Source organism: Vipera ursinii (assembly GCF_947247035.1).
Source record: "Vipera ursinii genome assembly, chromosome: 13".
NCBI classification, from domain to species: domain Eukaryota; kingdom Metazoa; phylum Chordata; class Lepidosauria; order Squamata; family Viperidae; genus Vipera; species Vipera ursinii.
The window spans coordinates 13235058-13250851 of NC_139526.1; the positions used below are offsets into that span (position 1 = coordinate 13235058).

General features: G+C 50.3%; 1 protein-coding gene across 4 annotated transcripts in view; it reads right to left on the reverse strand.

The window, feature by feature from the left end:
• Positions 1 to 15794, reverse strand: part of SNX29 (sorting nexin 29) — a 130363-nt gene that overhangs the window by 30768 nt on the left and 83801 nt on the right. For 3 of the 4 annotated variants that reach the window (XM_083372773.1, XM_083372772.1, XM_083372774.1), the window contains one exon: positions 5631 to 5771. In XM_083372773.1, the coding sequence (XP_083228899.1) occupies positions 5631 to 5771 (141 nt within the window). Of the gene's footprint in view, positions 1 to 5630; positions 5772 to 15794 lie in introns of those variants that run through there. The other variant, XR_014493674.1, reaches the window with a different exon arrangement.

The window sequence follows — 15794 nt, forward strand, 5'->3', positions numbered from 1 at the left end:
CCTCATATGCAATCAGCCCTGGTTCGAATCTCAGATGGGTATAGCTGGCTGATGACGACTAACAAGTCAGAAATGCATCTCAGTTTCCCTTTAATTCTTTGTTAGTAATTTACACAAATATATGAATTGTCCGGTGTGACTACTGCCTGTTCGATAGCCTTCAAGATAGGCTGAAAACAGGAAATAAAGATTTGCCCCATGTTTGGGGCCTAGCAAGGTAATCTAAATAGTTAACATTTGAAATATATATATATATATATATATATATATATATATATATATATATATATATATATATATATATATGCATATTAGTCATTTCCAACTCTAGGGGCCGGTGCTCATCTCCGTTTCAAAGCCGAAGAGCCAGCGCTTGTCCGAGGACGTCTCCGTGGTCATGTGGCCGGCATGATAGACGCCAAAGGAGCACGGAACGCTGTTACCTTCCCACCATAGTGGTCCCTATTTTTCTACTTGCATTTTTACGTGCTTTCGAACTGCTAGGTTGGCAGAAGCTGGGATGAGTAACAGGCGCTCACTCTGCTACGCGGCGCTCTGGATTCGACCCGCCAAATTGCCGACCTTCTGATCGACAAGCTCAGTGTCCTAACCCACTGAGCCACACCGCGTCCCACATTTTTTTCTTACTTTCCAGTCTAGTCTGAGCAGGATAAATCAAGGATCTTGTCTAGTAGAGTTTGTCCATGATGTTGGGTGTTTAGAGAAGAAGAGAAGAAAAGCAATTTGGAACCTGTGTCTGCGTGCACACACAAACACAAACACACACACACACACACACACACACACAAACCTATCAAACAAACTCCAAATTACTACGTGGTACACATCGTGCCCTTCTCAAATGAAATTACTTTCCTCAAATCGGGCAAAATCCTTTCTTTATGAACCCGAGAAAATCCTTGGATAAAGCAGTCGAGGCAAGAGAAGGGCAAGGCTTTTATGTATTATACTTGCCTGATCTTATTAAATAGATAATGGAAGTAATTTAACCAAACTGTGATCAGATTGCCATTTAAAAAATAATAATAATAAATAGCCCACAGCACGTTCTCTGGAAACCCCTTCAGTGAGATCCTCTCTTAAGCCATATTTTTAGTAGAACTGCTGAACTCCAGTGGTTAATTTTAGAAGCTTCTGCTTCCTTTCTAAAAGAAAGCTTAGGAGTTAGAAATAAGCACAAGGGTGCATAGAAACGTCTAAAATTGGAAGGGTGTCACTTCGTCGTCGGGATAGTTGTTCTGTCTCCAAAAGGTTTTGATTAACGTTGGAAGCATTTCGGATACGGAGCTACTACGATTTCTAGCCACTAGTTCCAGCCACCTTAAAAATGGGGCAAAGCTCCATCTGCACAAAAGAGGAAACGGAAGGAAGGAAGGAAGGAAGGAAGGAAGGAAGGAAGGAAGGGAGGGAGGGAGGGAGGGAGGGAGGGAGGGAGGGAGGGAGGAAGGAGAAGGAAGGAAGGAGGGAGGGAGGGAGGGAGGGGGGAGGGAGGGAGGAAGGAAGGAGAAGGAAGGAAGGAAGGAAGGAAGGAAGGAAGGAAGGAAGGAGGGAGGGAGGGAGGGAGGAAAGAAGGAGGGAGGGAGGGAGGGAGGAAGGAAGGAAGGAGGGAGGAGGGAGGGAGGGAGGAAGGAAGGAAGGAAGGAAGGAAGGAGATACTGACTGATATAGCATCAATAACCACATAGGGTGATGGATGATGCCTTTGGGAAGGAAGGACGGAAAACGTCACCTGGTGAACCAATTGCTACTCTCAAAATTCGGATCCTGTCCAGTCAAGAGTCTGCATTTTTTCAGCCCCTCAAGACAGCCCAAGTCAGGAGACAGCCATCAAAAGAATAACGTCATTGTTGTGAGCTCTAACAGCAGAATCTTAAAAGCCTGATAGAGTTCCCCTCCTTTCCTCTTGCATTTAAAAAAAATTGAGGCAGGATATCTTGACACCAACAGAGGAGAATACTTGTAGCTCGGTGGAATCGTGGAAGACTCCCACCAACACCGAAAAAGGACAAACCCCACTCCCTACTGGCACTGATGATGTTATCTAGTTGGGTAATGAAACGTCTGCAAGAAAACAAGCAAGCTCAGAGAGTACCGAGGATCCTACAGTCCTCCTCCTCCTCCTCCTCCTCCTCCTCCTCCTCCTCCTCCTCCTCCTCCTCCTCCTCCTCCTCCTCACCACCTCCTAACCCCATCCCTTTCTAGCACTGATGATGTTACCTAGTTTGGTCATGAAACATCCGCAACAAAACAACAAAGCTCAGCAAGAACCCAACCGACATATCCCTTCCCTTTTCCCCACAAAAGCCGCCCCCCCTGTCACTTTTTTCAAGGTCATTGTAACTTTGAACAAGTCACTAAACGAACAGTTAGTTGTAAGACGAGGACTGTCTGTGTAGCAGGCAACCCAGAAGCTTAGGGAAAGACCCTAACATCTCCCAATTTCATCCTTCCACTTAGGACTACTGCCCAAAGGCCTTGGGGGTACACACACACACACACACACACACACACACACACACACCTCCAAGTGTTGCACTTCCACATAGGAATAGTTTTCTGGAATGGCTCTGTTCCCTAGCGCCACGAGAGAAGGAAGGAAAATCTTCCTCTTTCAGTTAATATAAATGTTCAGGTTCTTGCAGAGCTGATCTTGACAGCAACCGAGTTGCAGCTAAAAGTAGCAGCGTTCGTTTCTTCGGCATTAAAAAAAATAATGGAGAAGACGGGATATCAAAAATGGAATTTATCCTGCTACTCTCTCTGTAACTCGCAGCTTTCTACAGATTCGCTCTTTTTTTAAAAAAAAAGTCTTCATCTGGCCCTGGATTACAAATATGAATCCCGTCTTTTTATTTTTATTTTTTTTATTTTTCCTTTTTTAATGGCCCTCGGAATCAAAGAGACGAGTCTTTCAGGGGGGAAAAAGCCTCGGAGGAAAAGTGTGAAAATGATCTCCTAACAAGAGCTAATGAGACGAGAAAAGCTGCAGAGGAGAGTTTGATAAAGATGCAGCCTCTGTGGAAAAAAAAATACGCCTGAACTGAATGAAAGTGATCAAGGAGACTCGGAAATGGAGGGGTGGAACATTTGGACAGATGGCAAAGAATCCTCCTGCATTGGTGGCACGGGCGGAGAGAAAGGAAGGGTAAGAGAAACAGAATAAGAATTGGAAGGGACCTTGGAGGTCTTCTAGTCCAGCCCCCCGCTTCAGCAGGAGACCTTATACCACTCCAGACAAGTGGCTGTCCAGTCTCTTCTTAAAAACCGTCAGTGATGGAGCAGCCACAACGTCTGGAGTCAAGCTGCTCCACTGATTGATTGTCCTCACTGACAGGAAATTCCTCCTTAGTTCCAGGTTGCTTCTCTCCTTGATTAGTTTCCATCCGTTGCTTCTTGTCCTGCCTTCAGGGGCTTTGGAGAATAGCTTGACTCCCTCTTCTTTGGGGCAGCCCCTGAGATATTGGAAGGCTGCTATCCTGTCCCCCCTTGTCCTTCTCTTCACTAAACTAGACATCCCCAATTCCAGCAACCGTTCCTTATATGTTTTAGCCTCCAGTCCCCTGATCCTCTCTGTTGCTCTTCTCTGTGCTCTTTCTAGAGTCTCAAGATCTTTTTTACCTTGTGGTGACCAAAACTGGATGCAATATTCCAAGTGTGGCCTTACCAAGGCCTTGTAAAGTGGTATTAACACTTCACAGTAAACAATACCCCAATCAGGAAACTGCCAAAGAGGCCAACAGCAAACAACCCGATCAAAGAATCTCTTAAGACCACCTCCCGTCAACAATGACAGGGCAAGCCACTAGAATATATACTGACAGGAAACTGCACTCCTTATTAGCGCTGATGATGTTACCTAGTTTGGGTAATCAGATGTCTGCAAGAAAAGAAGCCAGCTCAGAGAGCACCAAGGACCCCACAGTTCTCCTCCACCTCCTCTCTCCTTCCTCCTCTCTGCAAACCCGACACCCTTCTAACACTGATGAGGTTACCTAGTTGGGTCATGAGACGTCTCCAAGGAAACAACCCAGCTCAGAGAGCACCACAGACCTCCACAGCGTCAATCTCTTCCCAAGAGCAGTCATCATATTTGGCTTACACATACATACATACATATATATATACATATATACATATATACATATATATATACATATATACATATATACATATATACATACATACATACATACATATATACATATATACATACATACATATATACATACATACATATATACATACATACATATATACATATATACATATATACACATATACACATATACACATACACACACACACACACACACACACACACACACACACACACACACACATATATATATATATATATATATATATATATATATATATATGCAAATTATTCAAATTGCTAATAAAGAATTTGGGAGGCTAAGATGATCATTTCGAACTCATTTATGTTCTCATCAGTTAGTCATACCCTTTATCTGAGATTCGAACCCGGGCTGATTGTATATCAGGCAGTGTTTTAACCTCCTGAGCCACGGGGTTCTTTCTCTCTTATATTAGCTGGAAGGCAAGGCAAATGTATGTTTAAGTATTTGTCAAGGCTTTTTGAATGGACCTTGCTAATTAACTCTTTCATTCCTGTTTTGGCCCGGCTCAGGGCTTATCCACAGGAACTAGTCAACTTTATGACAGCTCATTATTTGTGCAAATTATTCAAATTGCTAATAAAGAATTTGGGAGGCTAAGATGATCATTTCGAACTCATTTATGTTCTCATCAGTTAGTCATACCCTTTATCTGAGATTCGAACCCGGGCTGATTGTATATCAGGCAGTGTTTTAACCTCCTGAGCCACGGGGTTCTTTCTCTCTTATATTAGCTGGAAGGATAAGCCCTGAGCCGGGCCAAAACAGGAATGAAAGAGTTAATTAGCAAGGTCCATTCAAAAAGCCTTGACAAATACTTAAACATACATTTGCCTTGCCTTCCAGCTAATATAAGAGAGAAAGAACCCCGTGGCTCAGGAGGTTAAAACACTGCCTGATATACAATCAGCCCGGGTTCGAATCTCAGATAAAGGGTATGACTAACTGATGAGAACATAAATGAGTTCGAAATGATCATCTTAGCCTCCCAAATTCTTTATTAGCAATTTGAATAATTTGCACAAATAATGAGCTGTCATAAAGTTGACTAGTTCCTGTGGATAAGCCCTGAGCCGGGCCAAAACAGGAATGAAAGAGTTAATTAGCAAGGTCCATTCAAAAAGCCTTGACAAATACTTAAACATATATATATATATATATATATATATATATATATATATATATATATATATATATATATATATATATATATATATATATATATATATATATATATGCGATTCATTGATCTATTCTTTCATATCAGACAATAAATACTTCCTCTACCACAGCAAAGCTTCCTCCCTGGCAGTTCTCAAGAGTATCTCTTTAAATAATGCAAGCAGTTGGCTTTAGTTTGGCAAGCTTCCTCTCTGTAGATGATCAACGATAAACTGCTCAGAAATAATTCTATGTGACTTTCTTTTTTGAGGGGGGTGGGGTGTTTGGGGGGGAGGCCCTGACAATTACCTTGTTTCCAATAGCTTTTTTGGGTGGGAAGTTAAAGCTTCGTACTTGGTGATGCCTCATTTGCAACTTGTGGTGAAGCCCCCTAAATTCCGTATACCTGCGGTACACGTTCCACTCGTCGTCTTTGATCCTGATATAAACCTGTGAGAAAGAGAGAGACGGGATCAGTCGGCTTCATCCCAAACCAGGATACTAGATCTAGATCTTGGGTGGAAAAGATACCAATTCGGTAACATTCTTCCCAGGGCAATTACCAAAACACTTCCTTTTTTTTTTTTTTGAACCCTGCTTTTCTACGAGTCGGTTGCCAGGCGTCCGAATTTGGATCATGTGACCGCTGCAGTGGTTGTAAGTGGGGGGAAATGGTCATATGGCTCTTTTTCCAGGGCCGTAACTCCTAACGGTGACTAAACGAAATGGTTGGGAGTCAACAACCACTTGCACAATTGAAGTTGGGGGAATCTCGAAGCAGGATTGGACCTGGCTAGAACGTAGACGCAAAAGCACTCGGAAAACCTCAGAGAGAACTCAAGGCAAGAAATAGTATGAGACAAAGATAGCAAATCACATTTGTGCGGTTGTCAAGGAAGCTGCTGAGTGCAAAAGAGCCTTATTTCCATTTTCTTCCCAGAACGAGAGATGTTGCAACTGCAAGAGACATATGTGCCGGCTTAAGTCTATATTCAGAATTTTCATTCCGTTTTGGTCTCCAGATCTTTCATTAAAAAGTAAAGCCAAACAGACAGAAGAATAGAAGGCATCAGCCACAAATTGCCACGTCGACTGAGCAGCCGACATATAGAATATATGGACCTCACATATACAGGGCATTATTATGTACATTATGACAAGTGCAATTGAGTTTACCATCGGGGAATTCAATTTAGCTCCTTGCGCTCTTGATGTAAAAGCAACAGTAAGATTATTTAGTGTAAAAAGGTAAAGGTTCCCCCGCACATGCGTGCTAGTCTTTTCTGACTCTAGGGGCCGGTGCTCATCTCCATTTCAAAGCTGAAGAGCCAGCACTTGTCCGAGGACGTCTCCGTGGTCATGTGGCCGGCATGACTGGATGCCAAAGGCGCACGGAACGCTGTTACCTTCCCAACGGAGTGGTCCCTATTTTTCTACTTGCATTTTTACGTGCTTTCGAACTGCTAGGTTGGCAGAAGCTGGGGCGAGTAACAGGCGCTCACTCTGTTACGCGGCACTCGGGATTCGACCCGCCAGCAGAGTGAGCGCCTGTTACTCATCCCAGCTTCTGCCAACCTAGCAGTTCGAAAGCACGTAAAACTGCAAATAGAAAAATAGGGACCACTACGGTGGGAAGGTAACAGCGTTCCGTGCGCCTTTGGCGTCTAGTCATGCCGGCCACATGACCACGGAGATGTCCTCGGACAAGCGCTGGCTCTTCGGCTTTGAAACGGAGATGAGCCCCGGCCCCTAGAGTCGGAAATGACTAGCACGCGTGTGCGGGGGAACCTTTGCCTTTACCTTTACCAAGCAGGACAAACATTAGAAGCACACCTTAATCAGGAGTTTAAGTCAGAAGAAATCTGCTTTAATTTATTTCCAATTGCTAGTGATTTGCGAGTTTTTTTCCCCACCCTATGGGGACTGCTGAGATTCAGGATATTTTTATTTTATGGGAAGTGTAAGCGCTCCCAAACTTCTCCATCTTGACAGCTTACATTCCCCGATTGCTAAATGCAGCTGTCATAAATGTCTGCGCTATTAATTTCGAGCCTGAACAAAACGCTAACATCTCTGCAACAGCTCGGCAGATTCGGAAATGCGATTCCCCCGGGAGGGGAGGAAACGAAGAACGTCGGAACACGAAACTGGTGTGGTCCACGTGGTCGAGTTGAAAGGCTTTTAAAGGTTAGGGTTTCTGCAGTCAAATCCATGTGCGGTGTTGAAGTCTCCAACTTCTGCATCCCTTAACCAGCACCCAGTTGCCTAAAGCTGCTCCAAAAATATTATGGATGAACATCGCTGCTCTGAGCGGTTTCTGCATTCTCGGGCTGTGGTTTTCAACTTTTCCTATCTGAAGGCTGATAAATCATCTTCTCAACCACCTGGATCCCTCCCACAAGGATGGAAATAAAAGCCAATTTTGTCCCAGAAAAACGTAAATATGCGGGTGGGCAGTATTTAGGTGTTGTGTTTATCAAGCGTGGTAAATTTTGAGGTCATAATAAAAGGGCAATAATAATAATAATACCATTGCCAGGACTACTTTGATTGCAACGTAATAAGTGAGAGCCACTTATTCCACATTCCACGTGGGGAATTTCTGTGTAATTCAAAGAACTAGAAACATTAGTCAAAGAGATTCCTAGTTACTGAAAATATTACACAGCACCTGCCTCCCCCATAATTAACTGGGGTTAAAGATATCCTTTGCTGTTTCCTTAACCAAGTTAAGGTTAAGCCAACACAGTGCTAGGCTGCATTAACAGAGGGATAGAATCAAGATCAAGTGAAGTACTAATACCACTTTACAATGCCTTGGTAAGGCCACACCTGGAATACTGCATCCAGTTTTGGTCACCACGATGTAAAAAAGATGTCGAGACTCTAGAAAGGGTACAGAGAAGAGCAACAAAGATGATTGGGGGACCGGAGGCTAAAACAGATAGAAAACGGTTGCTGGAATTGGGTATGTGTAGTTTAACGAAGAGAAAGGTGAGGGGTGACATGATAGCAGTGTTCCAATATCTCAGGGGCTTCCCCAAAGAAGAGGGAGTCAAGCTATTCTCCAAAGCACCTGAAAGCAGGACAAGAAGCAACGGATGGAAACTAGTCAAGGAGAGAAGCAACCTGGAACTAAGGAGAAATTTCCTTACAGTAAGAACAATTAACCAGTGGAACAACCTGCCTCCAGAAGCTGTGAATGCTCCAACACTGGAAGTTTTTAAGAAGAGACTGGACAGCCATTTGCCTGAAATGGTATAGGGTTTCCTGCCTGAGCAGGGGGTTGGACTAGATGACCTCCAAGGTCCCTTCCAACTTTATTCTGATTCTGCACTAGTCAAGTTTGGTTTAGAACCTGAACGAGCCTTACATTATAGTCCACCTTAGGCATGAAAGCAGTCTGGGTAACTGGGCCAATCACCAGGAGACAGAGACTACAAAGTTTGAGAATCTGGTCTTCCTTCTAGGGCCAGAATTTGGAGCAGAGAAGAACTGCATTTATATCGGAATGGTCACAGAGGATCTAGATGTCCCTGAGCTGGTGGAAACTATTGCAGCAACTGGCCGTCAAATTGAAGAAAATTCAAAGGTGTGTACAGAAGCTCCAAGAACATAGGTCATGTCTATGGGGCTGCCACAAATATCTCAGGGGCTGCCACAAAGAAGAGGGAGTCAAGCTATTCTCCAGAGCGCCTGAAAGCAGGACAAGAAGCAACAGATGGAAACTCATCAAGGAGAGAAGCAACCTAGAACTAAGGAGAAACTTCCTGACAGTTAGAACAATTAGCCAGTGGAACAACCTGCCTCCAGAACTGGTGAATGCTCCAACACTGGAGGTTTTTAAGAAGAGACTGGACAGCCATTTGCCTGAAATGGTATAGGGTTTCCTGCCTGAGCAGGGGGTTGGACTAGATGACCTCCAAGGTCCCTTCCAACTTATTATTATTATTATTATTAAGGTTGGGAGTAAACTGCTTTCTTTAGATTTATTGCAAACTTAACCAATTGAAACTTTTTAAGGGCTAAGTTTCTTCGTTGTTAGTATTCTCCCTGTTTTTTTACAGCTATCTAGCCCCTTTTTAAAAGTGTTATGTGACCTACTGCGCTGTATTAAAAAAAATCTGCTAAAGTAATTGTTTTAGCTAAGCCATTAGCTTATCGGTGGCCAGACACATTTAGAGATTTTATTTTATTTTATTTTATTTTTTAGTGTCTGGTGTTTAGGACTTGTGTCTCCTCAGGTCTTAGAAGCCTAATATTTATTTTAAATTACTTTCTGTGGCAGGGAGGGCATTTATTTCCTTGTTTTTACTAAAACATCATCTATTTCACGTTTGAACAAGCTAGAGCGCTATCAAAAGACGGATGCTCAACACGCCATACTTCGCATTTCTGTGCCAAGATTTATAAAACTAATTGCCTATAAAATCTGAGGGAACGAGCTTTCCATTTCAAAGAGCCCAAATTGTTTTCGATATACCGTATATACTTGAGTATAAGCCGACTCGAGTATAAGCCGAGACCCCCAATTTCACCCCCAAAAACTGGAAAAAGTTATTGACTCGAGTATAAGCCGATCCGCCGTTCTGCAAGCCTCTGCCGCCAGCAGAGGCTCGATCCGCCATTTTGCAAGCCTGAATACACAGGAATACCCTGTGTAGCCGCGGCTCGTCGGCAGGTCTCCGTTCCTCCTGCCGACCTTTGGGGAGGTTTGGGCGCCTCCCCAAACCTCCCCAAACCTCGGCAGGTCTCCGTTCCTCCGCGCAGACCTGCCGACCTTTGGGGAGGTTTGGGCGCCTCCCCAAACGTCCCCAAACCTCGGCAGGTCTCCGTTGCTCCGCGCAGACCTGCCGACCTTTGGGGAGGTTTGGGCGCCTCCCCAAACGTCCCCAAACCTCGGCAGGTCTCCGTTCCTGTTTGGGGAGGTTTGGGCGCCTCCCCAAACGTCCCCAAACCTCGGCAGGTCTCCGTTCCTGTTTGGGGAGGTTTGGGCGCCTCCCCAAACCTCCCCAAGCCTCGGCAGGTCTCCGTTCCTCCGCGCAGACCTGCCGACCTTTGGGGAGGTTTGGGAGCCTCCCCAAACGTCCCCAAACCTCGGCAGGTCTCCGTTCCTGTTTGGGGAGGTTTGGGCGCCTCCCCAAACGTCCCCAAACCTCGGCAGGTCTCCGTTCCTCCGCGCAGACCTGCCGACCTTTGGGGAGGTTTGGGCGCCTCCCCAAACGTCCCCAAACCTCGGCAGGTCTCCGTTCCTGTTTGGGGAGGTTTGGGCGCCTCCCCAAACGTCCCCAAACCTCGGCAGGTCTCCGTTCCTGTTTGGGGAGGTTTGGGCGCCTCCCCAAACCTCCCCAAACCTCGGCAGGTCTCCGTTCCTGTTTGGGGAGGTTTGGGCGCCTCCCCAAACCTCCCCAAGCCTCGGCAGGTCTCCGTTCCTCCGCGCAGACCTGCCGACCTTTGGGGAGGTTTGGGCGCCTCCCCAAACGTCCCCAAACCTCGGCAGGTCTCCGTTCCTGTTTGGGGAGGTTTGGGCGCCTCCCCAAACGTCCCCAAACCTCGGCAGGTCTCCGTTCCTCCGCGCAGACCTGCCGACCTTTGGGGAGGTTTGGGCGCCTCCCCAAACGTCCCCAAACCTCGGCAGGTCTCCGTTCCTGTTTGGGGAGGTTTGGGCGCCTCCCCAAACGTCCCCAAACCTCGGCAGGTCTCCGTTCCTGTTTGGGGAGGTTTGGGCGCCTCCCCAAACCTCCCCAAGCCTCGGCAGGTCTCCGTTCCTCCGCGCAGACCTGCCGACCTTTGGGGAGGTTTGGGCGCCTCCCCAAACGTCCCCAAACCTCGGCAGGTCTCCGTTCCTGTTTGGGGAGGTTTGGGCGCCTCCCCAAACCTCCCCAAACCTCGGCAGGTCTCCGTTCCTGTTTGGGGAGGTTTGGGCGCCTCCCCAAACCTCCCCAAGCCTCGGCAGGTCTCCGTTCCTCCGCGCAGACCTGCCGACCTTTGGGGAGGTTTGGGAGCCTCCCCAAACGTCCCCAAACCTCGGCAGGTCTCCGTTCCTGTTTGGGGAGGTTTGGGCGCCTCCCCAAACGTCCCCAAACCTCGGCAGGTCTCCGTTCCTCCGCGCAGACCTGCCGACCTTTGGGGAGGTTTGGGCGCCTCCCCAAACGTCCCCAAACCTCGGCAGGTCTCCGTTCCTGTTTGGGGAGGTTTGGGCGCCTCCCCAAACGTCCCCAAACCTCGGCAGGTCTCTGTTCCTCCGCGCAGACCTGCCGACCTTTGGGGAGGTTTGGGCGCCTCCCCAAACGTCCCCAAACCTCGGCAGGTCTCCGTTCCTGTTTGGGGAGGTTTGGGCGCCTCCCCAAACCTCCCCAAGCCTCGGCAGGTCTCCGTTCCTCCGCGCAGACCTGCCGACCTTTGGGGAGGTTTGGGCGCCTCCCCAAACGTCCCCAAACCTCGGCAGGTCTCCGTTCCTGTTTGGGGAGGTTTGGGCGCCTCCCCAAACGTCCCCAAACCTCGGCAGGTCTCCGTTCCTCCGCGCAGACCTGCCGACCTTTGGGGAGGTTTGGGCGCCTCCCCAAACGTCCCCAAACCTCAGCAGGTCTCCGTTCCTGTTTGGGGAGGTTTGGGCGCCTCCCCAAACGTCCCCAAACCTCGGCAGGTCTCCGTTCCTCCGCGCAGACCTGCCGACCTTTGGGGAGGTTTGGGCGCCTCCCCAAACGTCCCCAAACCTCGGCAGGTCTCCGTTCCTGTTTGGGGAGGTTTGGGCGCCTCCCCAAACCTCCCCAAACCTCCCCAAGCCTCGGCAGGTCTCCGTTCCTCCGCGCAGACCTGCCGACCTTTGGGGAGGTTTGGGCGCCTCCCCAAACGTCCCCAAACCTCGGCAGGTCTCCGTTCCTGTTTGGGGAGGTTTGGGCGCCTCCCCAAACGTCCCCAAACCTCGGCAGGTCTCCGTTCCTCCGCGCAGACCTGCCGACCTTTGGGGAGGTTTGGGCGCCTCCCCAAACGTCCCCAAACCTCAGCAGGTCTCCGTTCCTGTTTGGGGAGGTTTGGGCGCCTCCCCAAACGTCCCCAAACCTCGGCAGGTCTCCGTTCCTCCGCGCAGACCTGCCGACCTTTGGGGAGGTTTGGGCGCCTCCCCAAACGTCCCCAAACCTCGGCAGGTCTCCGTTCCTGTTTGGGGAGGTTTGGGCGCCTCCCCAAACCTCCCCAAACCTCCCCAAACCTCGGCAGGTCTCCGTTCCTCCGCGCAGACCTGCCGAGGTTTGGGGAGGTTTGGGGAGGCGCCCAAACCTCCCCAAAGGTCGGCAGGAAGAACGGAGACCTGCCGAGGTTTGGGGAGGTTTGGGGAGGCGCCCAAACCTCCCCAAAGGTCGGCAGGTCTGCGCGGAGGAACGGAGACCTGCCGAGGTTTGGGGAGGTTTGGGGAGGCGCCCAAACCTCCCCAAACAGGAACGGAGACCTGCCGAGGTTTGGGGACGTTTGGGGAGGCGCCCAAACCTCCCCAAAGGTCGGCAGGTCTGCGCGGAGGAACGGAGACCTGCCGAGGTTTGGGGACGTTTGGGGAGGCGCCCAAACCTCCCCAAACAGGAACGGAGACCTGCCGAGGTTTGGGGACGTTTGGGGAGGCGCCCAAACCTCCCCAAAGGTCGGCAGGTCTGCACGGAGGAACGGAGACCTGCCGAGGTTTGGGGAGGTTTGGGGAGGCGCCCAAACCTCCCCAAACAGGAACGGAGACCTGCCGAGGTTTGGGGACGTTTGGGGAGGCGCCCAAACCTCCCCAAAGGTCGGCAGGTCTGCGCGGAGGAACGGAGACCTGCCGAGGTTTGGGGACGTTTGGGGAGGCGCCCAAACCTCCCCAAACAGGAACGGAGACCTGCCGAGGTTTGGGGAGGTTTGGGGAGGCGCCCAAACCTCCCCAAACAGGAACGGAGACCTGCCGAGGTTTGGGGACGTTTGGGGAGGCGCCCAAACCTCCCCAAAGGTCGGCAGGTCTGCGCGGAGGAACGGAGACCTGCCGAGGTTTGGGGACGTTTGGGGAGGCGCCCAAACCTCCCCAAACAGGAACGGAGACCTGCCGAGGTTTGGGGACGTTTGGGGAGGCGCCCAAACCTCCCCAAACAGGAACGGAGACCTGCCGAGGTTTGGGGACGTTTGGGGAGGCGCCCAAACCTCCCCAAAGGTCGGCAGGTCTGCGCGGAGGAACGGAGACCTGCCGAGGTTTGGGGAGGCGCCCAAACCTCCCCAAACAGGAACGGAGACCTGCCGAGGTTTGGGGACGTTTGGGGAGGCGCCCAAACCTCCCCAAACAGGAACGGAGACCTGCCGAGGTTTGGGGACGTTTGGGGAGGCGCCCAAACCTCCCCAAAGGTCGGCAGGTCTGCGCGGAGGAACGGAGACCTGCTGAGGTTTGGGGACGTTTGGGGAGGCGCCCAAACCTCCCCAAACAGGAACGGAGACCTGCCGAGGTTTGGGGACGTTTGGGGAGGCGCCCAAACCTCCCCAAAGGTCGGCAGGTCTGCGCGGAGGAACGGAGACCTGCCGAGGTTTGGGGAGGTTTGGGGAGGCGCCCAAACCTCCCCAAACAGGAACGGAGACCTGCCGAGGTTTGGGGAGGTTTGGGGAGGCGCCCAAACCTCCCCAAAGGTCGGCAGGTCTGCGCGGAGGAACGGAGACCTGCCGAGGTTTGGGGAGGTTTGGGGAGGCGCCCAAAGCTCCCCAAACAGGAACGGAGACCTGCCGAGGTTTGGGGACGTTTGGGGAGGCGCCCAAACCTCCCCAAAGGTCGGCAGGTCTGCGCGGAGGAACGGAGACCTGCCGAGGTTTGGGGACGTTTGGGGAGGCGCCCAAACCTCCCCAAACAGGAACGGAGACCTGCCGAGGTTTGGGGACGTTTGGGGAGGCGCCCAAACCTCCCCAAAGGTCGGCAGGTCTGCGCGGAGGAACGGAGACCTGCCGAGGTTTGGGGACGTTTGGGGAGGCGCCCAAACCTCCCCAAACAGGAACGGAGACCTGCCGAGGTTTGGGGACGTTTGGGGAGGCGCCCAAACCTCCCCAAAGGTCGGCAGGTCTGCGCGGAGGAACGGAGACCTGCCGAGGTTTGGGGAGGTTTGGGGAGGCGCCCAAACCTCCCCAAACAGGAACGGAGACCTGCCGAGGTTTGGGGACGTTTGGGGAGGCGCCCAAACCTCCCCAAAGGTCGGCAGGTCTGCGCGGAGGAACGGAGACCTGCCGAGGTTTGGGGAGGTTTGGGGAGGCGCCCAAACCTCCCCAAACAGGAACGGAGACCTGCCGAGGTTTGGGGAGGTTTGGGGAGGCGCCCAAACCTCCCCAAACAGGAACGGAGACCTGGGGAGGTTTGGGGAGGCGCCCAAACCTTCCCAAACGTCGGCAGGTCTGCGCGGAGGAACGGAGTCCTGCCGAGGTTTGGGGAGGCGCCCAAACCTCCCCAAAGGTCGGCAGGAGGAACGGAGACCTGCCGAGGTTTGGGGAGGTTTGGGGAGGCGCCCAAACCTCCCCAAAGGTCGGCAGGAGGAACGGAGACCTGCCGAGGTTTGGGGAGGTTTGGGGAGGCGCCCAAACCTCCCCAAACGTCGGCAGGTCTGCGCGGAGGAACGGAGACCTGCCGAGGTTTGGGGAGACGCCCAAACCTCCCCAAACGTCGGCAAGTCTCCGTTCCTCCGCGCCCTGCCTGCCTGCTTCTTTCCGCTGCGGAAAGAAGCAGGCAGGCAAGGCGCGGAGTTTGGGGAGGTGCGCGCGCACCTCCCCAAACCTCCCCAAACTTCGGCAGGTCTCGGACGGCGGTGGCTTGGGAGAGGTGCGGGCGATCCCGGAAGCACCAAAGCCTCGGCCGCGCACAAGTCCTCGGTAAGTTTTTTTTGTTGACTGGAGTATAAGCCGAAGTGGAATTTTTCAGCCCAAAAAGTGGGCTGAAAAATTCGGCTTATACTCAAGTATATACGGGGTATGTTCTTTCTTTCAAAAATCTAATTATCACTTCATAATTCATGCTTATGTTTGTCAGTTATGAACAGGTTACCTGAGTTAACATTACTCTTTTCCTAAATTGTGAAACATCCTTGTGGGTATTTTTTTTTTAAAAAAAAACATATCAATGTCCTTGTTTGCTAAGCTAATTCCAGTTGAACGCTGAGCCAGCAGTGTGCGGCGGCAGCCAAAAAAGCCAACATAATCCTAGGTTGCATTAACAGAAGGATAGAATCAAGATCACATGACATATCAGTACCACTTTATACAGCCTTAGTAAGATCACACTTAAAGTACTGCATCTTGCTTTGGCCACCGTATTATAAAAAAGATGTCGAGACTCTGGAAAGAATGCAGAAAAAAAGCAACCAAGGATGATTAGGGGGCTGGAGGCTAAAATACATGAAGGACGGTTGCAGGAATTGAGTTTGTCTAGTCTAGTGAAAAGAAGGACCAGGGGACCAAGGAAGGCATGATAACCTAATATTTGAGGGGCTGCCA